The sequence below is a fragment of the Dysidea avara genome, chromosome 4, assembly GCF_963678975.1.
Source record: "Dysidea avara chromosome 4, odDysAvar1.4, whole genome shotgun sequence".
Lineage (NCBI taxonomy): Eukaryota > Metazoa > Porifera > Demospongiae > Dictyoceratida > Dysideidae > Dysidea > Dysidea avara.
The window spans coordinates 46,152,163-46,179,760 of record NC_089275.1 but is presented as its reverse complement, the minus strand read 5'-3'; the positions used below and the strand labels follow the sequence as shown (position 1 = coordinate 46,179,760).

At 37.2% G+C, this 27,598-nt stretch overlaps 1 protein-coding gene across 3 annotated transcripts; it reads left to right on the top strand.

Annotated features, from left to right (window-relative positions):
- The first annotated feature begins 892 nt into the window (after positions 1-892).
- LOC136252447 (uncharacterized) lies at positions 893-25,147 on the top strand. 3 transcript variants are annotated; one of them, XM_066044875.1, is made up of 10 exons: positions 893-1,032; positions 12,393-12,665; positions 13,052-13,360; positions 17,534-17,848; positions 18,539-18,694; positions 19,082-19,330; positions 20,670-20,788; positions 21,462-21,629; positions 22,063-22,237; positions 24,979-25,147. In XM_066044875.1, the coding sequence occupies exons 1-9, from the start codon at positions 1,005-1,007 to the stop codon at positions 22,222-22,224; spliced, it is 1,779 nt and encodes a 592-aa protein (XP_065900947.1). In that variant the 5' UTR covers positions 893-1,004; the 3' UTR covers positions 22,225-22,237; positions 24,979-25,147. The 3 variants fall into 3 exon arrangements, with proteins under 3 accessions (XP_065900947.1, XP_065900950.1, XP_065900949.1); XM_066044877.1 differs by having other exon boundaries at positions 945-1,036; XM_066044878.1 differs by lacking the exon at positions 19,082-19,330.
- The last annotated feature ends 2,451 nt before the right edge of the window (positions 25,148-27,598 follow it).

Below are 27,598 nucleotides of genomic sequence, written 5' to 3'. Positions count from 1 at the left end.
AAGTTACAGCGGTTTCAATTCAGTGTAATATAGTATAAGCAAGAAAAATACATGGATGTGTCATAAGGTACTTCTTAGTGCTCAAAATCTCACTTCATTGGAACCTAGCTCCTTTATGCTTATTTTGAGCATTATCACAGCACTAAGAAATACCTTAATACTCATCTGTGTGCTTTTCTTGCTTATACTATATTACACTGAATTGAAAGCGCTGTAACTTGAGAACAAGATGTTGAAACAACTTGCAACTGCCTTCATTAAATTATAAATTTAATTACCTTTCATATGGTGCCCAGTATAAGGACAAGAGACCTTTTGTTCAAGCTCTGTGCTTGATAATTGAACTGCTGTAGTTCATGGTTTTTTGTTGAGCTATCCACCTGTGACTTTAGCATTAAATAACTTTTGTTATACCCCTTTAATAAAGAAATGATACACATCAGGATGATCCTTGTACATAGTACTACACAATCGTCAGCATTGAAGGTCCAAAACTTTAACAGAATCCCTGCAAATGGAAATTTTAGTGATTTTGTTTACTGCCTAGGTGGGAAAACTATTTGTTTTTTTATAGATTACTAATAGGCTATTATGCTCCAGCTGTATGCTTTGTACTACTATGATACTAGGCCCAGCAGTTAACTTGATAGAAACATGATTGATTTTTAATAGTAACAAATGGTTTTCTTGTCAGGGTGCAAATAGGGGTGTTCCTGAGGACTTTTCACGTGCCTCCCCTTCTTAAAACACTTAGTGCACGCTCCATATACCTTGTAAAAAAATTGGTGCTTTTATCAAAAAGTGAACGATTATGTACTGCACTATATAGACATTTACCTATACAGATATTGCAAAATTCAGGTTGCTAGGGGCAACTTTTGTTATTATGAAATTCATCCATTATAAGCGCCACTCGGAGGGGGCGCTTTTAATCTCTAATCGATAAGCGCCATCCCGGAGAGGACGCAGGCGAGGACGAGACTAACCGTGCTACTACTACTAGAATGTCCGAAGTGAGGATCAATGCCAGTGGTAAGTAAGTGTGACACCAGCCATCAGACCGGGTCATAGACAAATGAGGTAGTACCGTAAGGTTACTAATTGATATACACAATGGAAAAATACCGTAAGGTTTGAATTTCCCGCCAAAAATATCAACCACCTATAAATTTACTGAGGGGTGCTGAGTGACTGTTGCCTTTAGACAATTTATATGATGGCCATGGCTTTTAACGAGAAACTATAATTTGGTCCAGGGCAAAATATTTGTCCGGCCTGATCATTTTTGGTTTATTCTCGCGTAGCCAGGCCCTTTTCTTTCTTTTGTGTGAGGGCGGGGCTCTGGTGAACATAGTATAGCATCGTCGTTGGCCTATCCCGAGATTGTGGGGATTCTACTACGAAGTTTCCGGATTGTTTGTGGGTGCGAATGACGCGTTTCGCTAATGCACCTATCAATGTTAATCCCCACCCACCCCCTCCCGGGAATTACAAGGGATTAGTAGGGGATTTGACCTTTTAAAAAATCAAATTCCCTTCCCATGGGGCATGATTTATGATCAAATCCCCAACTACACACACGGGCTCCACATAGGGGATCATATGGGGATTTGACTTGCTACAATTTTTAGACTGCAGCTCACAAGACTGATGACTGATTCCAAGGTAGATTTCAAAAGTAAACGTAGTGCTTGAAAAACCAAGCTATACAACCAATCAGTAACGTGCAAATCGTTTATAACATAGCTATTGATTTTTTTTTTTACAACTTGAAAGCACTTTGTTACAATATGTAATAGTCAAAACAACAACAATTACTTACTGTCCCTACATTTTAAACAAATATAAAGATCAGTACTAGGAGGTTCAAGAACACCTTCACAATCTCCACAATACCAGGAATCACACATATCACACATAATCCATAACTCTTCTTCTGTAACATCGTCATACTTCTTTTCACACTGTCCACAGCATGTGTCAACATTCACCATATTTTCATTGTCAGTCTGGTCAGATGGTAAACTAACTGGTGATGATGGGTCAGACGGTAAGGTAACAGCTACAGAATTCAATTTTTTAGCTCGCCTTGTAACAGCTGCCTTTGCAGCTCCTCGCTTGCGATTTAACAACACTGTATGAAGATGGTCTAACCAAAACATTACACTATCTGATGTAAGCATGACTTTCTTTGACAGTCGTTGTATAAATGTATCTGAAGGAGGGTAGTTAATCAGCTTAGAAAATTCTTGCTTGATGATTGTAGAAGGTGGCTGCATTATCGATTTAACACATTCAGAATTATTAACATTGATATATGAAGTCTTGTAATGCCCTGGTCTCTCGTCATCCTTAGCAGGAAAAGGAAGTGTTGCAATTGGTGGTCCGCCTACATACCAATTCACAGGCTCAGTGGGCTCTCCTTTTTTGCACACTGGATGCGTACACCCTGGCTTATAGCAACATGTTAACATAAATATGTATTGTGATGGTAAATGACCAATCATATGGCTATTATGAATATTCCAAATGGTCTGAAACTCTTTATAAATGTCTGGATATGTTTTTTGTAAAGCTAATTTTTCTTTTTTAGAGCCTTTCAGGAAAATGATTAATGTTTTCCGGTCTACTGTGTACTCAGAACTGCACTCACCTTTGTACAATTGTATAGTAGTTGCACCACACGGACATCCATTGACCCTATTAATATATGCATCAATAGCCAAATTCAAATTTCTTTTCAACTTTTCCGGATCAATTTCTCCTGTAGTCTCATCCATGCAGCTTCCACCTATAGTGGAAGGAATAAATGTATTGGCGTGACCCAAACTAAGACAGCCATTTTGCAATTCCACTCTGTTAAGAAAGGATGATCCACTACTCCTAGTTGTCACTAAAGTAACTATTTTTTCTTTAGCAATATGATGCTGTGTCCAAAGGAACTGGACCTCTTCATGGTTTGGGCCTTCATCTGTTGCTCCATCAACCCTTATACATTCAATTTGTTTGTGTGCACCACTCAAGGGATTGATAAAAGCCAAAGACAGTTCAGGCTTAGACTCCAACATGCATAAATCTGCCATGTGCTGAGTAGGGTTCTTTTGGTGAAGCCTGGCCGCTTTCACTACCCCAACACAAATTTCATCAGTCGTAGAAGTGTGCGTAAAGTTGTATGATGTAGTCTGCAACACGGAAGGGTGCTTGTTAACGAAGTCTGTTCTAGTAGTAAGAATAGGTTGATTTTCCACAGTTGGTGTGGAATACTGTTTACAGGTAGTTAAAGTGTCTAACCGAAATCCTGCTGCATCGTCCCGATTAATGTTCACTATATTTCTTCCATCAGTGTATTGTAATTTATTTAATCCTTTGTAAAATGCACAGCTCCAATGCTCATCAGGATTAAACTTTAGATTAAATCCCTTTCTAGCTCTCCTGTTTGTCACCTTTGCTATTCCTTTGTATCATGTAGCTGAACGTCTTCTCTTATTTCTGGGTACACAAAGTTGTATCACTGTTCCATATGAAAATTTTCTTTTATAAACATTTTGTAAATACTGACGAATTTTTTCATATGTCACGTTTTCTTTAAGTTTGACATTGCCATCAAAAGTGAGTACGCCAGTGCGTCTCCAAGCATCAGCACCAACATTGTGCTGCTGAACAAAAGTTTCAATTTTATCTCCAATATCTGGACATTGCTCTAATATCTTACTGGCTCTTTTTGATTCACGTCGACACAATAATCTTTTCTCTGCTATAGCCTTTTCTATTTTTCGTTTTTTGGTCCTTTGAATTGCCCTCCTTTTTTTCTGGATTAAAACCTTCCCTTCAGCACTTAAAGGTTCTGATACAGTTACAATATCTTCTGCATTGTCAGCTTCTGATTCTGAGATTACTTCTCCATTAATAGATCTAGCAATACGATCACTCTCATGAAAATCTATTTCTGTTGAGCAATATGCAAAAAATGACTGCCTTAACAATTTATTGTTATCTTCAGAAATGTGATTTTTTTTGGAATAAACTTCATATGGTGATTCTGATAATGAGTAATTTATCTCAGTTCCTGTGGAGTCTTCAATTTTTTGTATTATTTTGAACCAATTATATTGGCAGGACTGCAATAATTTTGGCACATCATCAATAGATTTTAAGATATCTAAATTCTCTTCAACTGTTTGCAGTTCATCACTACTTGTTTCCGACTCAGATGAGGAAGAATTTATTACTTCAACTCCACATGAAAGAAGTAATGCCTTTTCTTCAATGTTTGCTAAGTCTGTAATAGCTTCATGAACGGTTTGGGTGTTTTTTATTGCTTCTTCTATTTCTGACATATTTTCAAATCCATATCTTTTACGGGCTTGAGTGGCACTCATACCAGAAGCCCGATAAATTGCAAACCGTAAACATTTACGCTCACTATCAGATTTTGCAATATTAAGCAACAATTTAACAACAGATTTTTCAAGTGGAGTGCTGTTGTCAGAGGACTGCTGAAGAACAAGCCCATTAAAAATCCTGCTAATTTTTAAGTAGTCAGTGTCTGGATATTTTTCCATAAGTATGGCAAAAGACTTTCCTGAGTTCTGCTCACCTATATTAATGGAAACCAGTGGCATTTGGAGCAGTTTTCGTCTTGCATGTTCAGCTGTATATTTAACTCCAGGAGATACTGTCTTAAATGCCTCTGAAAGCATACAATATCCATTATCAAGTACAATTTGTGCCACTGTTAGCATTCCATTACATTTCTTACAAGGGGTCATATGAAACCGAACACAATTAGCAGTACAAGCAGAAACATACTCGCACAAACTAAGACCACATATTCCAGATACATATACATTTTTAAATTCCTGTATGGAAGTAGAAAGACTCTTTTTTTTCTCAGATGAGTAACAGAGTAACAATTCATTTAACGGCCTCCCCATATCACGATGGGGAGGCCCTACTAAAAATACTGACTGCTTTCCGTGTCATCATCTGTACTCTGTGGGGATTCAATATTATCTGGTGTATTCTCTGTTTGCTCCTTTCCATCACCTATATCCTCATCAGAATTTATTATAATGGATTCAGAACTCACCAATCTGTTTTCATGTGCCCCTTCAGAACAAGTTGCAGTAGAATCAGAATCAAGATGCATGGTTTTTGAGCTCTGATTTTCAGCTTCAGAGCATTCTATTGAACCTTGGCTGCTGGAGACACTACATTCATAGCCAGATGACGATAATGATGATGTACTTTTTTTCTTATGGCTATGATACCACCTAGACTGTTGTTGCTTTTTATGTAGACATTTAAGTTCAAGATCTAATTTTCGTTTTTCTGATTTCAAGGAAGATATTTGTTCAGTAAGTTTATCACACTCTTTATAATGATGCAGGTTGTTAGCTGATTCTCTATGTTTTTCTTTGAATCCAATCTGGTCTGTTATGTCTTTAACTTTTTCATTGATTTCTTCAATTCTTGACAGACGGACCTCTTTGTTAAGTTTAATACGTTTGGCATCTGAATCTGGGCTTGGATTTAATTTATGTGAGCGAGATTTTCCTTTTTTGTACACATATCCATTAGCATCAATTGCTTGCTTAGCTTTTTCCAGCAGAGTTTTGCGGTCTGATAAAAGGCTAGGAGTTTCAAGACAAAGATTCATACTACAGCGATTAATTTCATTTTCATATTTAGATAATCTTCTATTTCCCAGGCGGCCATATATTTTAGAGTTTTCTTTAATGTACTCCTCACTCACAGCACTACGAAATTCCTATATTCAAAGTATAACACATGAATACAAAACATAAAGTTACAAACTATGCATACCATTGGTGAACTAAGTTGCATATTCCTTGATAAGCATAATCGAACCATGGATCTACCCTGTTGAGTAGTCTGTGTACAACCCTGTTCACTTCCTTGCATGAGGGATGGGTCCTGCACTGGAACAGTCTACAAATGTTCCAACAAGAACATGTACAGCAATTGAAACACTGGAGTTCAATAATACAGGAGATCATGCAGACACAGCTATATGTGTTACCTCAAAAACAAGCCATGGGAACTACAACAAACAAAATGTATTTGTCATGAGCTTATTACATGTGGTCCACAAAGACTTTGTAGGTGTGGTTCATGGGTGGGTTCTGAAATTCTTGGAAACTGAACAATGAAACTGCCAGACTACACAACAACCCCCCTTGTGATTTTTCCCCTGGAATACAGATGAGATGCCCTTGCTCTGAACAAGCCAGATCAATGCTAGCAGTTACAGGACAACATACAGAAGAGCAATATCCCCCTTAAGCACATGATGGCAAACATTAATAGTGAGCAGCAAAGCCTGCATCTCAACCAAAACAAAGCATTAGCTATAATTCATGTCCCACCTGTCTGCCAATATGAAAGCTAACTTCATGTATAAACAGCTCTCAGCTGCATAACCCTTGCCAAACTGGTCCCCAGTCAGGTAAGTTTATTTTCCAAGTGTTTAAATGCACAACTACTTCACAACACAGCCACGCACAACCTTAAATGCATTTTCATAGCTGTAGCTGCCTCATGTATAGCACAGGCTATCATACCTACACACATCAGTGGCTACATGAAACCTTACTTGTGCCACAGGTTTGGCCTTGTGGACTATTCTTATCACAGATTTGTCGCTTATTTCGCTACCATCATAATCAATAAACACGCTTCCCCAATCCTTAGTCTCCCTCTTCACTTGGATGAAAAAGTCGTAGCCTAACAGCACATCATTAAACTGCTCCTTGATAGCGTCAATTAATAGTTGAACTTCTGCTTCCACGTCTGTTTCAGCCGGCTGTTCACGGTCATACACGAAATACTTCACTGTTCTTGTGTGGTCTCCCATCAAAACTAATACTGTTCTCTCCCTTTTCGTTTCCATTAAGAAGAATCGCTTAAAAGCACCAACGACGATTGAGACAAGATAAAACTAATTTTTCACATGCAGTCATCTATTGCGGAAGTTACTCACGTGCACTTTTTAAAGGTACACTGAAGCATGTCTGTTGCGATCAAATCCCCCACCTTTGGGGCATTGTTCTGAATCAAATGTGCACTAAATCCCCACTAAATCCCCTATGATTCCCGGGAGGGGGGGGTGGGGATTAACATTGATAGGTGCATAACCGTTGCCGTTGCCATTGTTAGGCTCTGTGAATTCCGGTATGTTTGAGCTCATATCTTAAAAGCCATAATATTACATACTGGAAACTACAACATACTACTACTTATTACCTAACTATATACTTATTACTACCTATATGTACTTAACTTAACCAATGTCAAAGTCAGGAAATCAGTTCGTCCTCAGCAGTAAGCGAATACTGGTGGAGTATCATTTTTGCATTGTACCTCCACAAAGTCACCGACAGTTGCTGGAGAAGTTGGCGCCTAGCAAACTTTCGTGGTAAACCGTTTCTAACAGTTGTTCTGTCAGCTATGGATCCTAAAATTGATAGGGCATATGGTGACCAAACACCAAAGGTCTCACATACAAGAGGGATAAAATCTCCTCCATTATCATTTACAATGTCCTGGTATTGGTTGTCCTTAGCTATCTCACCAACAGCAGCGGCCACCCCAGCCTGAGAAGAAGCAGAAGATATGACAGCAGACTGAGTGGTACTCCTGACGGAGAGATCAAAATAGGCAGGACGACCAAGATGAAAGTCAGGGTGGTATATGTCGCCAGGACGAGATCGGTCAGATGGAATGCCTTGCTCCCTAAGTTGTGAATTTGCGCAGTTTATAAATTGCGCTGCGCATTTTGTGAATTCATAAAATGCGCAACAATTTATAAATTGTTGTGCAATTTGTGAACTATCGTAAGAGCTGCGCATTTTGTGAACTCCCTGGATTCTGGTCCATTCAGTTTACTGCCGTTACGTTCTTGGCCGATTCAAGTGCGTAGCTATCATGGCTGCTCTTAGGGAGGTATAATAAGCCCCTTAATAGCTATGTTTACTCGAGGTTTTACTACAAGGAACATGCATGGGTCAAGATCGCCGTGACGCACTAGCTCCGTTTTCTATTTTGGGTATCTCTCCCTTGCGTATTATTATTATACTGGGCAGGCTGATTGTGCCCAGGGGACTCTGCAGCTGACCTGGATAAGGTGCACACTGTCTTTCTCTCTGCTGCCCTCTGCGTACTACTTGTGATAGCAGGTTCATCTGCTGATATCTCTCCATGTGGGTTAGCTTTCATGGGCACAGGGACTACCGAGTCCAGCCTGTCGCTATACTTTTTCTAGCAGTTGTCCAGCACATACCAACACAGCGCATATGCTGCACCAGTAATGAAACGTGTATCAGCACATAAGGTTTGGTGCATTGTAACTCGTGTCCAACATCATGTCCAGTCCAAATGGTACATGTACTTATAGTTTCACTCTCACATTATCCCATGCGTGCAGATGTAACACAACATGCGGTTACATAATGCCACCTCTGTGTGATACAGTTATTAGTGCAAACATATAGTGTTTGCATGGAATCAGGTATGTTGTGTGACACATATCATTATACTCCAATGCATTAGTTACAAAGGTGCAGCTCCATTTGATGAACAGCAAGCCCCAGAAAAGTTATATTCATTTTCATCTTGCCTGGCTGTAACCACATGTCACCCCTACAAGATCAATTATTGTACTGAGTATATATGCAAGAAAAACAAGCAGACAAATACAATGGAATGTTTAGTGCTGACTGTAAACAGGTGTGGGTGGTGGACAAGAAACAGAATTTATTTGGAGTGGCCTAATTATTATGCAGTATGATAGTACTGTATATTAGGGATCATGGAGGTTTGTCCAAAAATATCACCCAAAAACCAGATTTACAATACCATCCTGATGCCTTGGTAGTATTGGTTAGTTCCAAGCTCAAAAGTACCTTCAGTACAACCCTAAATGCTTCCAATAGATTGCTACAAAACTTATTATTCAATGGAATTTTCTACTGCCTGCCTGCCACTGCACACATCATGGACTTACCTATATCCTCCTTTGTGTCCCAGTTCTTCAACTCAAGGTGTCAATTCGCGGTATCTAGCACAATAACTTCCTTAGTCTGGCTGCAACCGTCCATTGCTTTCAGAGTAAGGGGCGGGCGCTGCCAGACTATGCAAAGGGCAGCACCTGCCCCTACTCTATGCGAAGGGATGCTGCCAGACTATAGTTTCCCTAAATTAAATGGGAATTGGTCCATGTTTTCTGTGGAGACTGGATTAATTGAAGAAGTGTTTCTCTTATTCTTTATATTGCTGTGTAACGGGCTGGACATAGCTGAAAACAAAGCATAAAGGCCACTTCACTTTTGAGTCAGTAATTGATAATTGGGGTGCACAAATCTTCCGAGGGCTGGGACGAAGTTTCTAATGTTTCGTGGATTCAAACGTTAAGTAATTATAAAGGATTCTTTGAAGCTTCGTAATGCACTCATGCATAGTCTACAAAAGAATTACAAATAAGCGTCATTATTTTTATTGCAGCTGCTTATTCATCTTGTGTGATCAATGTTCGTCTCTTTGTAATCGATCTTCGTGTTTCATGCCCACTTTTAAACCATAGCTTGCTACCATAGTTGTAGCCTAAAACACCTTATAAAATGATAGATGATAATGCATGGCAATTGTACTTTTAGCCATTAGTTGGTGTTTACCTATGCATGAGTGCAGTATAGCGGACATGCCCATTTGCAATAATCAATCACATTATTTAGTACTTATAAACTTATTAAATAGGATTAGTAAGATAAAACTTATGAAGGATGTGCATAAATACAAGAAAATCTGTGACTTGAAAGCTAACACTGAAGCTTTGAATGTTCGAACACTTTATTAGTGAATGTTCAATTTCAATATTCATTCCAGCCCTAGTGACTGGACTGATTGCAGAAACACTTCAAGCAAACTAAGGGACACTTATATCAATAAACACCACAGGTCGTGTGTGACTATGGTGGATCTTCATTATTGGAATTGGTACAAATCAGTACGAGGACTGACATCATGACCGATATTTATACAGTAGCAATAGTTTGTACATAAACAGATTATACATCAGTATTGTATGTTATCTGTGCAGCTGTTTGGCGCCAGTGGCTCATTGTTCTCTTTGAACAATTGCTGTACTATGAGATGCCATATTGATACCTGTGTTCTAGTGTTCTTTTGCTGAACAGTATATCAAAATGAGGCAGTTATAGTACAACCCTGTATGTTTGGGTAAAAATTTCCATGTCAATGGCTGATATTTTAACCGATCCGATAATCCGTACAGTTCTAACCCAAAGTGAAGATAGTTTACAAGTCTGAGCAGAGTAGCCACACCCATCCATATTTCAGACTGCCAAAAAGAAACCACCTCAAAGCAAAGTGTACTTGTGCGGAAGTTTACTATAGACTTCACTTAATTATTGCATGCAGGCTGCTTTTGCAATTTAGTGGTTTTGCTCACATGGGTGCGTATGGACAAAAACATAGGTACCGTAGTACACACACACACACACACACACACACACACACACACACACACATACACACACACACACACACACACACCTACACTTTTCAGAAAACAATTTTAGTAAAACAGGCACACCCACGGCCAGTCTTCAGCCTGTATGGCTGCCTGCCTGGTTATAAACATCTTCTGATTGGTGAACTTGCTAGTAGCTAGTATTTGTTGTCATGTACGTATTGTACTTTCTACAGTGTGTTTTGTAGTTATGTTGAATGGATGTTTATTTATTGTAATGTATCCTGCAAACACTTAATGGCCTTAGTTGACTGAAAAATCTATCAATGGTAATGTTAGTACCTCATCCATTGCATTTGAAATAATTCATGTAGAGGGACTTCTTGTACTGCTATTCAGAATATTGAAAAATGAAGTGAATTGCTGTGTTGGTTTTATTGATTGTTAAGGCAATTCAGATTTGTGATACGTATGTCTGTTGCCTTTCTTTCCCTATTGTTGTGGTTTAGCAGTCATAAACTATGTTACAAAGAAATTAATGAACCACTAGCTACAAGGGGAAAAAGGTTAAAGGATCGCATACTGTATATCGGCAAATTGTTTTTGAGATTTGTTGAATATTGTATACCTACGTACATAGTAAACAAAATGTTACATACCGTATTTCAGGTATTGAGTTGATCTGATGACTTCTGATGGTTGCAGTAACTTAGTTACCAATCATGGTAATCATTTGATTCCATATTTGCCAAACAAAGTAGCAATTTTTAGACATATTGAAAGTTGCCAAAAGTGGTTCCAAAACATACTGCCGTTATGCTGTGGTGTTTATTACCTTCACATAAAAGTACCTTTATCTGACAGTTTGTTTCCAGCTTCTTCAGAAAATAATTTTGAAGCTCCAACTTTAAACTTAGAAGTTACATATATTGTAACTAAATCACTAAATCTCAGATACTGAATAGCCTACTTATGTGGCTACAATTTAGCTAGTAGCTATACAGGAGATCCTGATCTAAATAAGTTTGTTCACTTAATGCATGTACTCTGTGACAAGATGAAACATATATAGTTATGTTTCATCTTGTCATGGTGCCAGTTAGCAATAATTGACCTACAGCCCTAGTTTGAACCATCTCAAATCAGAGCGATTTCCAAGTTAGTGTAAACACGTACCATATCGAACTCAACCATATCAAACCACTCTGAAATGGACCTGCTAGGGATGTGAGTCTGGTCCGCTCCACTTACCCCATATAAATAATTACAATCCTGCAGTTCGATTTGGCTTTAATAAACAGAATAAACGTTCGGAGAACTACAGCTAAAATGGTAACTGTAAGGATGAAATGAAGCAACAATAAAGTATTTAGAGAAGGAAAGCCTCAAGAACAACATAATGGCAAGAGGTTGTCGTCAGCACTTAAGACTTTACCATGCCTACTAACCTGATGATAATAGACAGCAGAAATCCTTAACTCCATCAACAACCTCTACTTTGATGAAAATTATTATTGTGAGTTCAAGTTTTTTGCTGATTGGAGTGAGCCCAGCCTTCATAGTAAAAATGCCACTCAACAATCAATCTGGATCACACACATGTAGAAACAAACAGAACGTTTGTATTTATCAGAGTCAGTTATAGAGTCACGCTGCCAGTACAATATAAGCACCAAACACTTATCAAATACAAATGCTCAAATTCCTGGCATGTATTGGTCTGACAATATGAGACTATAGTAGCCTGCAAATTTGTCTGGATGAGTAAAAGTGTAAGAAGTTGTTAATATGACGGTACTAGTTTTATTATAACCTTAAAATGCCATGCTGATGTTGATATAATAAAATGATAGTGAATTAACTTTGTCTATGTGTTGTGTAGGTCATGATCGTCCTGTGTTGAGAGATTTAGTAAATAATGTAGTCACTGACCAATGGTATTACCTGGGACTACAGTTACTGGAACCAAAATATGAAAATGAACTGAACATCATTGAAGGAGACGCAAAGAATGATGTCAAAACATGTTGTAGGAAAATGTTTAGTAAATGGCTGAACACTGATAAGCTAGCTAGTTGGGATAAAGTGATAGAAGCTCTTACAGTTATTGGACTGAACAGTCTGGCTAACAATGTCAAACAACTGTTACAACAAGGTGAGTGTGTACTGCGAGATAGTTGGTTGTCCGTTGGCATCAATAGATTTTTGAATGGTGAAATCTTGTACATGTTATATCTCAGAAATATACGTGTTTTAATATTTGGTGTGTAAATATTATGCCAAGTATACGTAGGTTTGGTTATATCCATTAGTCATATGTGTTGACTTTATTATAGATTGTCAAATGATTGCCAATATAGTGGCTTTTAGTTTTGGTTAAATTGGTTGGAAATTCCACAGGTATTGGCACTGAAATCTCACAAAGCTTATATAATGTCGAGAAATGCTAAAAAAGTGATTGTAAAAAAAATTGTTCATTTGGCAACCCAATATTTTGTCACTGTGTATACATGTAACTACTTACTGAATGTTTACATGTAGGCACAAGACAGGCTAATGCAACTGGCCATCAACCTGAGAGTTCAACTAAGAAGGCAAGTGTACCAGGAAAAAAGAGGAAACAGGAAGACACCATTCATGCTGATGTTACACGAAGTGCACCAAAGAAAGGTAGCACTAAGATAACAGTGGAAGAATTACAAAAGAAACTGAAGGAGCGACACTTGAAAATAAGTGGGACAAAACCAGAGCTAATAGAACGTTTGAAACAGGCCGACAGCTCAAATAGCTACACAGAGAGTACTGATACCACCAGACCTCCAAATGTCAAGAAACCAAAGAATGATCCAGGTGTAGTTTTATCATCTTGTATTGTGTGGTGGTATAATTGGGAGGATAAGGGGAAGGAATATACACAGTATACACACTATTATTGTACATATATGTTTCCTTGGTTAAATGTTACACCTTCAATAATATATAGCTGCACTTGAGTAGTGTCACCATCAATGGTTTAAACATTGTTTTCAAACAACAAGTAGCTATAATGGTTGAGTTTGAATAATACCCACATTGATTTTTATTAACTATCAACTATAATAAATGCCACACTAAGTAAACATAGTATATCCTCTCCTAAATTAGGGATGCCATGACATTGAAATTTTTATGCCACATGCCATAGAGGTTTATGTCACGACATGTTGTATGGCACGACGAAAGCAATGAAGTTTCACAACTGAAGCTGTTACTTATGAAACTGTTTCATACAGTACGGTAGAACCGTATATTAGAGATCATAGAGATTTTGGCTTTCCCAGCCAAAGAATTCACCCAAAAACCAGCTTCACAACTCCATCCTGGCACCTTGGCAGTATTGGTTAGGTATAACCAAGCCCAAAAGTGCCTTCAGTATGATTCTAAAGGCTTCCAATAAATTGTTATGAAATTTTTAAAATAATTATATATATATTCAATGGAATTTTCTACTGACTATCTGCCTGCCTGCCTCTATAATCAGTGCTGTGGCCATGCCCCTCAATGATCTAGCTGAGCTTCATTGACAATAAGGTATTGTACCATGTGGGTTCTCCTTGCTGCGCTCTTCATGTGTATCAGGGGATCGCATTCTAGATCCAAGTGTCTCTGTGTGCCTCCAGCCATCAACCTTGAGGGGTACCTGTCTCCTTTAGAACAATAATGTAATATACTGATTTTATATTGTGCTTGCTTCTTTTTCTTATAAAAATAGCTATGTCTACCAGACCAATGTAACTTGTAACTGTTCTATCATACATGACTGTTGTATTAGAGTATATCTCAAGTTGACCAGCCAAGGGGTGTTCAGCTAGCTAGACCAATAAGGAGTAAGGTGATCTTGTTTACTGTTAAATAAATAGCTAGATTGTTAAGAGGTGGAGTTTCCATACTCTTTCGTTATTAGTCCACCAAGATCTTTATTTTGTGGGCGTGGTCGTAAACTTATCGCGAACCGAATCCCAATCGTGAAGTTGCAGATATCTAGCAAGTGTACCTCTTATAGCAGTATCAGAATTGAAGTGCTTCTGGAATTCAGCTCTGAAATAATTCTGTGGCATCATATGGTGCTGAAAGAAAGCGTTGTTACAGAAAATTAATGCCTCGATATGGTTTCATTGGATGAAGAAGACAAGCAACCTGATTGAAGATAAAAGAAAAGACAAGACACATCCAGCCACCTGTAAGTGGTTTGTTATATTTAATGCTGTATTATGTATTACATATATGGACTAGTACTATTCCATAAAGGTAATTTTCGTCACGTAAAATGTCTCTAGGGTGATTTTTGAAGGCGAAGTTTTGGGCAGCGTATGAGATTTTTGAGGGAATCCCTACTTAAACAGTACTACCGTACCATTTGATAGCTACATATGCTGTAACATAAAGTTAATAAACTAGTACTAGTGTAATAAAAATTTTAAAACGAAGTGATTCAAACTAGTGAAACAAGAGATGATGGTTAGAGATGTAAAAATTATGCCTGAATAATTTTGGGAATAATGATGGGATGAAAGCATTTTGGTGCAGTTTTAGAGCATAAAATTATATCAAGATCAAGGTACTCTAATAGAGCAGTCATTTACTTCAATAGAATGATCGGCACCAAGAGTATATAATAAAAACAGTGAGAATGTTGAGCAGTGTATTAGCCCATGATTAATGATTGCATATAAAATAACACAGATATTTCAGTAATTGTTCATTTATGCGAAATGGTAATTTGAAATGCGTACATAGTAATGGGTCTTTGTTGGCCAGTTTTCTGTGTTATTCAACCAAGTATCAACAGTTAATATTGTACAAAGTGTAGTAAGCAGGGCTAAACTCAGAATATTAAGCTTGGGGGGGGGCAAAGTAAGCTGCTTTGGATTCTAGGGGGGTCTGGGGGAATGCTTCCCCAGGAAATTTTTGAAAATTTAGGCGTAAATATACCCATTTCTCAAGGCTTTAGGTATAAACTTGGGGGGGGGGCTGTGCCCCCCATTCCCCCCAAGATTAACCCCCGGTAAGGACCTAAGATAATCCCAGCTTGCTAAAACAACGGTTGCACAAATGAGCGTGTTGCCACGCCTTCAGGGATCTGCTTGGCAGTGCCAGAACTTACACATTAGCCATAGGCTATCATATTTTCACTTGGTTTAGTGGCTGAATTTGGCTTCCCTTATGAAGATTTGCACACATAAACACACATATATTTGCATGTAATCAAATGCATGTGTGTGCATGTTAGTATTTGGCCCAATTGCACATGTGCATTTTCATAGCTTTTACATGTAAACACTTGCATTTGTGCCATCGCATGTGTGCAAATTGTGAGCAGTTTAGCGGCTGAGCGACTGCATGCATGCAGCTTGCAAACTCAGGTTATTTATTTCATATTTGTATTTCTTTTAAATTTGTAATTCACATCTACAAGAAATGCATGCAATTCAAAACTACAAGTCAGTTACAAGCCACAGACTGTTTGGCCTCACTACACACAATTTTTTCACAAAGATGATCTTTAGTTGAGCTTTGTCCAAAAGCAAAATGTAGAAATTGATACAGGTCCAAATACTCTCCTGCTTCTTGTCTGCTTTCAATTGTACATTTCTATAGTATTTAAATCAAAGGTTAAAAATCACACTCCCTCACCTTGTTACAGAGAACAAAGAAGCCATAATGAACAGTAGAGGTAGTATTATATTTATGTTTAGAAATGTTTCTCCACCTGTGATGCACAACTTTCAAGGAGACTCAAGACGCCAACCTCAGCAACTCAAGATGCCAACCTCAGCTGTACTTGTAATGCCATATACTGCTACAACAAGTTTTCTTGTAGAACACCACATCCCACTAATAGAGAGTACTTCTTGTTTTCTTTGTACAGGTTGTCAATAGTAGCAAACAGTTTGGGTGCAATTTTTAAACATTTGTTTGTTTTCATCTGATTGGCTATTAAAAAGAGAGTGGACTACACATGTGTAATTTGTGATCAAACCAACCCCCTAATACAGCTAAACTTATGAAAGCAAACTGCAAGCATGCAGTATGCAAGCAAAAAGAGCACAATGCATTGCTATTGTATGAGAACAAAATGCACACTTGCAATATACAAGTAAAAGGATAGCATGAATATGCTATTGTATGAAAGCAAATTACATATGTGCAATATGATAGCAAAAGAACTCACTGGACTAGTTTTTTGCTACTGAACTGTATGCATGTAGAGAATATGCAAAGTTGTGTTATTGTTTTGCGACCATCTTAAGAGCACTGCATGCGTGTAATTGCAAACTGCATACAAGTTGCACAAAAAATTTCCATAAGGGTTAATACGGCAACCCTTAATGGCAATATAAATGAACAATTACTGAAATTTCTGTGTTTCTTTACGCAATCATTAATCACGGGCTAATACACCCGTTAGATACTCTTGGTTACTATTATATACTCTTGTTGGCACAGAATAGTTCATTACTATATTGTACTAATCACTAAACATCTTGCTAGCAAAAATGGTTTTCTGACATTGATTGATACAGCTAGATTTAGCAGTTTTTACTGCTTCAGAGTCTGCTGCAAAATTTAATTATTAAAGTACAATAAAATTGGGAATAATTTTAAGAATAATGCGTTTTGGGAATAATAAAACATAATGATAACTTTTTTGGAGAAAATTTAGATAACCACAAGCTTAATGGTGGTAGCTACATATGAGGGAAAATTTCTACTTGGCATAGTAGCAGTGTGGGAAAATCCCTACTTTGGCATTTGCTTCAATGCCAAAGTAGGGATTTCCCACATTGTTACACTGCTAAGTAGAGATTTTCCCTCATAGCTACCATCAATCCGTCATCTCTTGTTTCACTACTTTTTATCACTGGAACCCTACTTCATTTTAAAATTAAAACTAGTACAGTGTAAATTATAAATTATAGTTACACCATTTTCCTGTAGTTTATGTTTTAATTCTAGCCGTATAAAATGTTATGTATCATACAGATAAGGGTCCAAAAAATAAAGTAAAACCTAATGTGACTGGTGAGAGCTCAACTAAGGATGCAAGTGTACCAGGAAAAAAGAGGAAACAGGAAGACACCATTCATGCTGATGTTACACGAAGTGCACCAAACAAAGATATCACAAAGATAACAGTGGAAGAATTACAAAAGAAGCTGAAGGAGCGACACTTGAAAATAAGTGGGACAAAACCAGAGCTAATAGAACGTTTGAAACAGGCCGACAGCTCAAATAACAGCACAGACAGTATTGGTATCACTGGACATTCAGGTGATGAGAAGCTAAAGTTCATCACAGGTATATCAGCGATGTTTGTATGCTAATTCATATAGAGTGAGGGGAAGCGTATACACTATGATAACTGCCACAGGGCATGCATTACTCCTACCTGCATGATGGTATCCTTAGAATGGTGACATCTATTGTCTAGTGGTAATGACTGGAAGGGTAAACATTGGGGGTGGAAATGTTGTGGAGATAATGACTGGATGAAAATGTGCAGTGAGAGGAGGGAAAAGTTAACATAAAATGGGATATAGAAATCAATGCAGTCACTTGCTTTCATTACACTGACAACTGGTTTTGTGGCATAAGCGTGCGCGTGTATCTTTTCCCTTGCAAAATAATTTTACTGAGTTTCTACCCCCATAGGCTTAATGCTTGTACTTTTAAAACTGGCACATTAGCCCTAACTACGCGAGTGTTTCATTGGTAATAAAATCATGAATGCAGTAACCCTCTGTATCCTTTTGAAGTGTGGAGCAATGCAGAAAATACACTTTTATAACTTGCCTCAGCTCAATAACAAACATATGTACGTAGACTGATGTCTTGTTTAAGAGTTGTAATGTATGTATGTGTGTATGTGTACAAGTGGAGGTTTACTGTTTGTTGTAATAATGAATATAAGTATGGTACTAGCATAATACATTAATATATTAACTTAAAAAGAACAGAAGGCTAATTCACCATGTCACCACCACACAGGACAAAAGAGAAAACAGGAAAGCAGCTCTGATGATTGTGCTGCGCAAAGAGAGCATGCAAAAGATCCAAAGGTGAATTTGAAAAAAAAAGGTGTCATGAAGAATACTGATGCTACTGACGGACCCCCAAGTGCTAAGAAGCAAAAATCTAGTTCAGGTATTTATTTATTTATTTATTTATTGTAAATTAAGGCTTTTTAATGCAGCAAGACTGTTTTTGGGCAAGCTGTCCACAGCCTGGGTACACATACAACCACTACAGTACTTAGCTACACATACAATCAAAAATTGATTACAACTATGTACTTATAACTTAACTAATACTAAAGTTTCTACTTATGTGGAGAGTAGATCGAGATTGGCATCTTAGCATCAATACAGCCACACTCTTTCTATGTAGATTGGCATATGCTACTGTACTTGCTCTGCTAATGTATAGATAGCTAACCTTTTACCAGCCATATGCATGCAATTACCTAAACATTTGTATGTAGAATGTGGTTAAAGAGAAATGGTATAGTATAAAGAAACTTTTATCATCTAGTGAGTGCAGAGAAAATACCAGTAATAAAAACGAGAGAAAAGGAAGGTGGCACTAATGCTGTTGCTACACAAAGTGTGACGAGTAAAGGTTCAACAAAAATGATAGCAAATAAAGTCTTACAGGACCAAGGATTAAATGCAAGTGTAATGAAGATGAAACAAGTGGTTCGTTTGGTAGGAGCTGCAAGTTCAAAAGGTAACCTTGATGGTGGTGAATCTCCTAATCCTCTTAAACAAAATTCCAGTCCAGGTACAGTATGTATTATGTATGACATTTTACAGTATGAATTCCCATTAACAATGTACAGTATATATAAATATCCTTAGCACTGTACTTCCTGATTGAGATACTCTAGTAGATCATACAGGACTTTAATAGAACACTACATACATATCTACCTTACCAACTTGACTGCAATGCATGACCTATCTCTATTTTGCATAGCAACCCTTGAGAAACACAATAGTTATAGAACTAAAGGCTGCATAAGTAATATTTTCCACATGACAACTGTTGTTTTAATAGGCCATATTTAATTTGAAACATGTGCAGTTGTACTATTTAATTTCTCTTGTCTTGCAGACATATTTTATCGTGTTTCAATATCTTTATTGCAATGTTACAGTAAATGTATCTGCGTGTAGAGTAGTTTAAGCCATAATATTTCAAAATTTTGTAGGGTGGATCCACCCCCTTGTAAATTGCATACAGTAATTCATGCATGTAGCTGTGAATTTTCTTTTTGTGCTACTCACATCAGTAGCGGATACAGGAGGGTTTGCAATGGTTTCATCTGAAATACCCTCCAAAAATAAGGCGCATGCCCGAAATCAGTTTACGGAGTGGGCACAGGTGGGTGAAACTACCTAGTTTGTCGACCAGCAGCCAAGTGCACAATTCACTATCACTAGAATAATAGCTAATGACCTGGTTAATCATTTGATGCCATCCCGCTATCAGGGGTCAGAAGGCAGGCCCTTCATACGCAATAAGCACCTCTATAATAATTATCGTTTTAATGGTTTAAAGCTGATTGCTGGTAATACGTATTTTCACTCGTATTTTCTAAAGGCTTAGTATGATTATGGTAAGAACAGTGCTGGAGAGTGATTACGTATTTTTTGGTATGAAATATTACTAGCTAGCTAGCTACTACTGTACAACAGAAAAATTAATATTGACAAAAGGAAAATTTGATGCCAGAATTCACAATTAATTGGCTTTGACAAAGTAAGATTTTACAAAAAGCAAGAAATCACAGATCTGACTTTTGAGATGCTTATTACAAATTAAAATTTGACTGCTATGCAGCCAATTCATCAAATTTTTATTCTCCTGTCTTACGGTACTGAGGTAGCTATAGCTAGCTAGACTGAAGTTACCGACAATTACCATGTTCCAGGGTGGAACCCCTGTTTATTAAAGTCTGGCCTGGTATGTTAAAGTTCTCCAAAGCTAACTAGTTTCTATCAGTAGTCTAGGAGAACCTATATCTATAAACTCAAAATGGAATAAAATTTTTCTGGATGTGTGTAGTAACTATGTACCATGCAAGCACTGACAGTGCTAGAACTACATGCTTTTACAGCTGCTGCCAGTGGGAAGGGTAAAGGCAAGAAGGCTGCGGACAGCAAGGCTACCGGGCTGTCTGATTTAGGGAAAGCTGTGACTGCTCAGAAGAATAAAGGAAAGGGAAAGAAACACAAGGTATAGCTACAACAATTAATTACAATATGTTGAATCTTGAAAGTTAAGAGTTGATCATTATAAACATGTAAGATTTAATGCAACATCACATTCTAATGGTATATACGGTAATAGGAAAAAATACCTCGGTATCACTAAATGCTAGTGTTGTGCGATATAAAATATTTGTATATCATCTATCACAATATTAGCAAATAGAACTGTGCAAATGTATAGCTACATGTAGCTATAGTAACATTGTGGCTGTAGTTATGTACGTATAAGGTTGAACCTGTTTCCAACCTCATCAGGTATCCAGGAAAATGCATGTGGTGTTCTGTGTACCAGCTGGAAACATGGACATTACTTTTGACAGACAATAAGTAACTATGAATAACCTTCGTGAAAGCCATGTTTAAATTTTACCGATTTTAATTTTTGCTATGCGTATAATTTTGTTTAGGCCATGTATCTTTCACGCAGAAACATGATATTATAGTAAAATTATTATGGGATGTCATGGACTACTCATTCACAAACAGTAACTACTAATTAACCTTTGGGAATGTGGTTAGAAAAAGTTATTCAATATAATAAATGCAATGAGTTTTAATTTCATGGATTGTCAAAATTAGCTGTCTGTATGTATGTATGTATGTATGGAATGTCACAGTGACCTTGCAATTGCTTACAGGTTGATGAGCATGTTCCTTTTGCTCACTTATACAAAGTTGTTGATGACTGGAACTGCATACTCAACCAAACTAGTACTGATAATAAGGATAAGTTCTGTATTATGCAGATATTAAAGTCTCGTAAAAGTGACTACTATCTCTGGTCCAGGAGTAGGTGGGGTAGTAAGGTAAGTGGTACACATCAGTGGTATAAGTACATATATACACTGTATAATGTTCATACTATTTGGCAGTGGCCTACATAACACTACATCTTCTAGTTTAAGGTAGTCTCTCTGACCAGTTATCACCAATACGTACATATGCATACTGTAAAATACATATGTTTTAAAGAGTTTGTGCTTAATACGTAATTTGGTCTACCATTCCCATAGGCTAATATATTCCACTCCACTTTTACTGAGCATGTAACAATTGTCCCGGTTCAAAAAGTTTTGGAAAAAAAAGTGTAAACTTACAATTAATTTCCAATACATCACAGTAGTAGTAGTCATCTGAAGAGACTGACATGTTGGCAAAATTGGTGTACATGTAAGCGTCCTTAATCCTATGTAGCTAACTTGACACATGTATGTACCACTATGAGTTCTACCCCTACAGGGGGTGCCAGGTACAAACCACATGAAGGGCCCCTGGCCATGTTTGGATGATCCTACTAAGGAATTCAAGAAGAGGTTCTCAGAGAAGACAAATAACAAATGGGAGAACAGACACAACTTTGTCCCAAAACCAGATAAGTACACCTTGTTGGAAGCAAGATGACGATAATGAAAATGTAAGTGAAAAATTAGGATAGGGCATATGTTTGCATACGTTTTTACAAATATTCTTTTAAGTGAGGAAAACCATAGAATCTAGACTTTTTTTTCTCAAAGTATCTAATAGTGTATATGTATAACTGACCTAGAAAATCTGCATACCTTAGTATTGGTTAGCCTATTCTGAATACCAACGTTATATTTAATTCTTGTAAATTTTTGTAAATGGGATTATTTAATGATTTCATGAACACAGTACAAGAAGCTGTATATACAAAAACCAATGTATATTATTTGACTTATTTGTGACTGGATTTGGGAAAACTGGTCTTATCACCCATGACTGGATTTTTCACCAAGAACACAAAGCTACACAAATAAACTATCAAATTTCACAATAAATATATTTGAGTGGTCTGCTTTTTCCCAAGCAATCCATATAAGCAATCTAGGGCTTTAATAGAGCTCTGGCCAGCCTGGAGATAACTGCATTGTGGTTGTACAGTTCTGTGCATGGTATTGAATAAAGACTTGTGCTGTAACATTCGTTTTATTTTAGCCAGTTTATGATCCATAATTTGGTCTATAATTCGTTTCTATAAACAACCACTTGCCCTCCCCTTCCACCGTTCCTAGCTATTGGAGTTCACCTGATACAGTCAACATCAAGTTAAAAACTATTTAAACTATAGTATGTATGCACCGAGCTGAACCCTCAAAAACTCTTCTTTTTTGAAATTTGCCTCATTTTAGTACTATTTAACCCATTAAAAATTTTTTCATTCAAATGTCTGGCACAATTTGAATAATTATCCAATCAAAGCCTACATTTTTAAATGGAAAGCCATTTAAGTGCATCAATTATTGCGCTCCATTTCTGAGCTTGTATTGGAGGTTTTACTGTCATCACTAATCATATAGCTGGTTGAAATGTTATTTCTCTTGAGACACTTTCTTTTTCAGTTGTTTTCTCAGGGTTCAGCTCAACTTGTACATAGCATAATAGTTGTTGGCTACTTGTACAGTGGATGCTCTGGAAGGTAAGGAATTGGTGTAAAAGTTGTAAAACTTTGGTATACACATGTAGCTTCAACCATTCGTGAACTTCAACACACTAAATACTTAAAGCCAGAATTTCTAAATAGGCAATAAAACCAGTTTTCCCAGACTAGGCCACATTTTAGTTAGTAACATACTTAACAATTTTACAGTATGGTAGTACTATATATTAGGCATCATAGAGGTTTGGGTTTTTTTGGCCAAAAATATCACCCAAAAGTCAGCTTCACAATATAATCCTGGTGCCTTGACAGTATTGGTTACGTATAACAAAGCCCAAAAGTACCTTCAGTATGACCCTAAATGCTGCTGCGAAATAAAAATAAAAATTATTCAATGCAATTTTCTACTGATTGACTAACTACCTGCTTACCTTCAGACAAGTGTAACTCAATAATAACAAAGGCTACAGGCTTGGTTTTTCACTGTTCATTGCTTCAGACCAACAGGTGCCTTTTGTCGTAGCACAACACATACAATGCAAGTATCATGGACTTACCTTTGTCCTCCTTTATGTCCAATTTCTTTTTGCTGACAGCTCAAGGTGTCAATTTGTGCTAGTGCAATGGCTTCCCTATGTTTGTAGATGAAAATCGCTCATATTTTCTGTGATGATTGGCTGTGAAACAGGCTGAACATAACTGAAAACACAGCACAATGGCCACGTCACTTTTGAGTTAGTTGGGGCATGTGCTCAGTTGAAAATATCACCTCTGGGCTCACCAGTCATAATAATGTTACAAAACGGTAAACAAATAAGTATAAAAGATCATAGAAAAAAACTTAGGGAAACAAGGGAGGTTGCCTATACGTCTGCAGATATACTAGTGGACATTTAAACCCTATACAATCAGTGATTAAATGTGTCTACTAGTATATCTGCAGGTGTAGGTGACCTCCTTTGTTTCCATTTTTTTATGACTCCTTAAATTTTTTAATTTTTTTCTAAACCTGTTATACTTATGATTCATGATAATGTCTCCAAAGCCCTTACACCCGCAAAGAACTTTTGGGGAATGTGTGTTTACACAGTATGGGCAGCACGGCAACACTAGGTGGGGCTTAATTCTTATAGCTTATGTACAACAACACATTGACTAGAAGTCTCTTCACTGGGCTACTTGGAGAAGGTTAAATGAACACTGTAACTACAGTGGCTTACTTATTATGAAGCAATGAACAACAGCGAGTTGCATCTCTGTGTTTCAAAATTCCTGCCATGTCTTTAGTTTCAATGGTGGGTTTACTCATGTGAGTCATATATGGCCTGATAGAAAATTTAACAGCGAAGTGAACGGAACTTGTTGCAAGTTGATAGGAGCACAACCACCATTAAGTTATGGATCATTTTATAAAGATACGTAAAGGGTTTGTGTGTTTCTTTGCCAAAGAGTGATTTACTTGGCCAGTTTTGGCCTCACTGTTTAGCATTAGGGAAAAACCCTTGGTATCATTTTCATCCTTGTTACATCACAAGTAGAATGACATGAATTGTGTTGCCATAGGATGGCTGCTTTGAAAGTTATAGTATTTTGTGCAAGGCACACGTGTTTGGGCCAGTTTTCTGGCCTATGTGGTTTAAGGGTTAAAATGATCAATAGCAATAGTAAAATGTCTTGTTTGCAGTGTAAACATTGTATGTATTATTGTTATAAAAATAGCTACATTAGTTCAGTAACATTACTTTTCTTCACTACAGGATAGGGCAGCTCTTAAGTAAAATGAAAATGATTTCTTACCTAAGGAAGTTTAACATCTACAGATTTACGTAGACTATTTGTAACTTTTGTATCATGTAATGGTGCTCTGTAATGTGTTTAACACCTTTCTTTGCATATTTTAAACACCATAATAAATGCGTAATGTTACCTGGCACCAAATCAACATATGGTCACAGAGCTCATAATAACAGTTGGCAGTCTGCAGTTTTCCGTTCAAATCCCTCCTACAACCAAGCAATATTTGCTATGGTAGGCAGTTACTGCCTAACATGTGAAATAATAACTTAGCAGTGTGTTTATATATCATAAAAGTGTCAATCGAACATTATTCACAGTATTCTGCTGAAATCACTCTCAGATTCAATTTCAAAGGGTCATGGCGGCATGTCTCAAGATTGTGTAGTTTGGTATCTACGCACACTGGTTGTATGCCATCCCTGGCTACATCCCTCAATACACACAGTTGAAAATTTAGCACTGTAGATCAATAGTCAACGACTGCAGGGCAAATTTTGTTTTGATCTGTAGTCACTGCAGTGCATACCTTTTGAGCACTGCGGTCACAGTACCACAATTCATATCCAGGGTTCGAAATGCTATGTATTCCAGTGCTACGATGAATTCAGCAGATTATCTAATGTACCTCACTAAACATTTGGACATCTCAAATTGAAATTACTACAGGTGTTGCTAATGTTCTTTGCCCAACCCGTCAATATACTAGGGCTGTGAATTGGTTATGGAATAATTGGTTAATCATTCAGTTGTTGCTAAGGGTAATTAATTGGGAGATGCATGCAACAACCAATCGATCACATGATCACTAAATTAGTATTAATTAAAATATGGAATAGAAGCCTGTACATGCCTGATCTACAACATGTATCACATAATATAAGGTACAGTTAAGTGATTGTAAGTGTTGGGAGTAACGCGTTACGTAATATTATTACTTTTGTGGTGACTAAGTAATATAACGAAATATGCTATAAAAACAAGTACAGTCAATTGCAGAATTCTTGAAAAAAGTATGCCGTACCGTGAGTGCTTCCGTAAGGCTCCCTGTGAGTAAATTTTATTGTTCTTGCCACGGATTCAACAGCAACTGAACCACATTAATCTTTTTCCTCGATCCGGCGTCACTACAAATAGCTAGTTTTCCAGCCCACGGAATGTTTACGGCACGGGAAGAGGAATTTCAACAATTCTGCAATCGACTGTAATATAACTCAAGTTACTTCACTTACAAATGTAACGCGTTACCTAAGTAATATAGTTACTGTAACGAATCTAATATTACGTAATATTATTACTACAAGTAACGAAGTTACTAATCTCGTTTGTAATCCACTGAGTAACGCCTAGCCACAACGAAGTAATGAAGCCTACTGAATGAGGCTTATTCACCAGCTTCTTACTTATAATCAAGATTTAGAGTAGAGGCTGGTATTGTGGGATAGGGGGTAATATGGGTCGCATAGCTTAAAACCAGTTGAGCAGGTTAAATCCTGCAGATTTAGGAGTAAAGAGATAGTACCTATTCAGATCATCACAGATAGTGATTAGAAGTCAACCACAAAGCTAATTATGGGATGATATAGCTCCTTAAATTTACTACATCATATTGGCATACTGTTGATGATTCTCTTTGTACCACTCACTATGTAGTGAAGAGTACAAAGATGTAAAGTAGACATATGAAGTCAACTAATCTTTTTCGACTGTCTACAGTGTCCCTGCTACCCTTTACATATGAAATCTACCGTAATTAAATATGAACTATTCAACTTTCAAGCACAGTGTCTCATAATACCCCCATATGTCTCATAATACACACATCTACAGTGTTCCAGAAAAATTATCATACAGACCACCACAAAGCAGGAAATTTTTTGAATTTTTAGGTTAATGTAGTTTATGGGTACACTTTTCCATAGTATTAGTGTGAAATACCAGGGTTACAGTTTTAGGTGACTTCAATGCTTTGAAGTTAAGTGTCTCATAACTACCACCACTACTCTACACATTGTCCAACGACACAATCCTGTCACGTGATAAGGTGGTAGTTTCACACGTGACAGCTTAAGGCTGGGGACACAAAGTAATATAATATGTAATATTATTACAGTTACTTTATTTTTATGGGTAATATGTAACTGTAACTGAATAGTTCAGCTGCAAGTAATATGTAATATGTAACCAGTTACATTTAAAAAGTAACTTGCCCAACACTGGTGATTGTATAATAAATATTTGAAGGTGCTAATTGATGATGTTAGACCTGTAAGAGGTAAGCTGCAATTTCACACTGATAGCGAGAGAAAAAAAAATTCTAGATGTTGCAATTGAGAGCTATGATGTGGAAAAACTTGAAATTATGTCCTTTATAGTATTACTAACAGGTGATGGAATAAACAGTTTGAACAGAGTATACTAGTGAGTAAAAGTGATGCCACGATATATCATGATAATTGTGATAGAGAAAAAAGCTATATCGTTCACAAATTATTTAGTGAAAAGTGGCTTAAAATATGAGGATATTTTCTGGCAACATGTGGTGAAGCATGAAAAACCAGTGTCAACTTTGTCACATCATTG

Bases quoted from the DNA above. Each gene is read 5' to 3' on its own strand.
- LOC136252447 (XM_066044875.1), top strand. From the start codon at position 1,005: ATGTCCGAAGTGAGGATCAATGCCAGTG. The intron at 13,361-17,533 runs GTGTAGTTTTAT...TGTATCATACAG, and splicing joins GAAACCAAAGAATGATCCAG to ATAAGGGTCCAAAAAATAAA. The intron at 19,331-20,669 runs GTACAGTATGTA...ATGCTTTTACAG, and splicing joins TAAACAAAATTCCAGTCCAG to CTGCTGCCAGTGGGAAGGGT.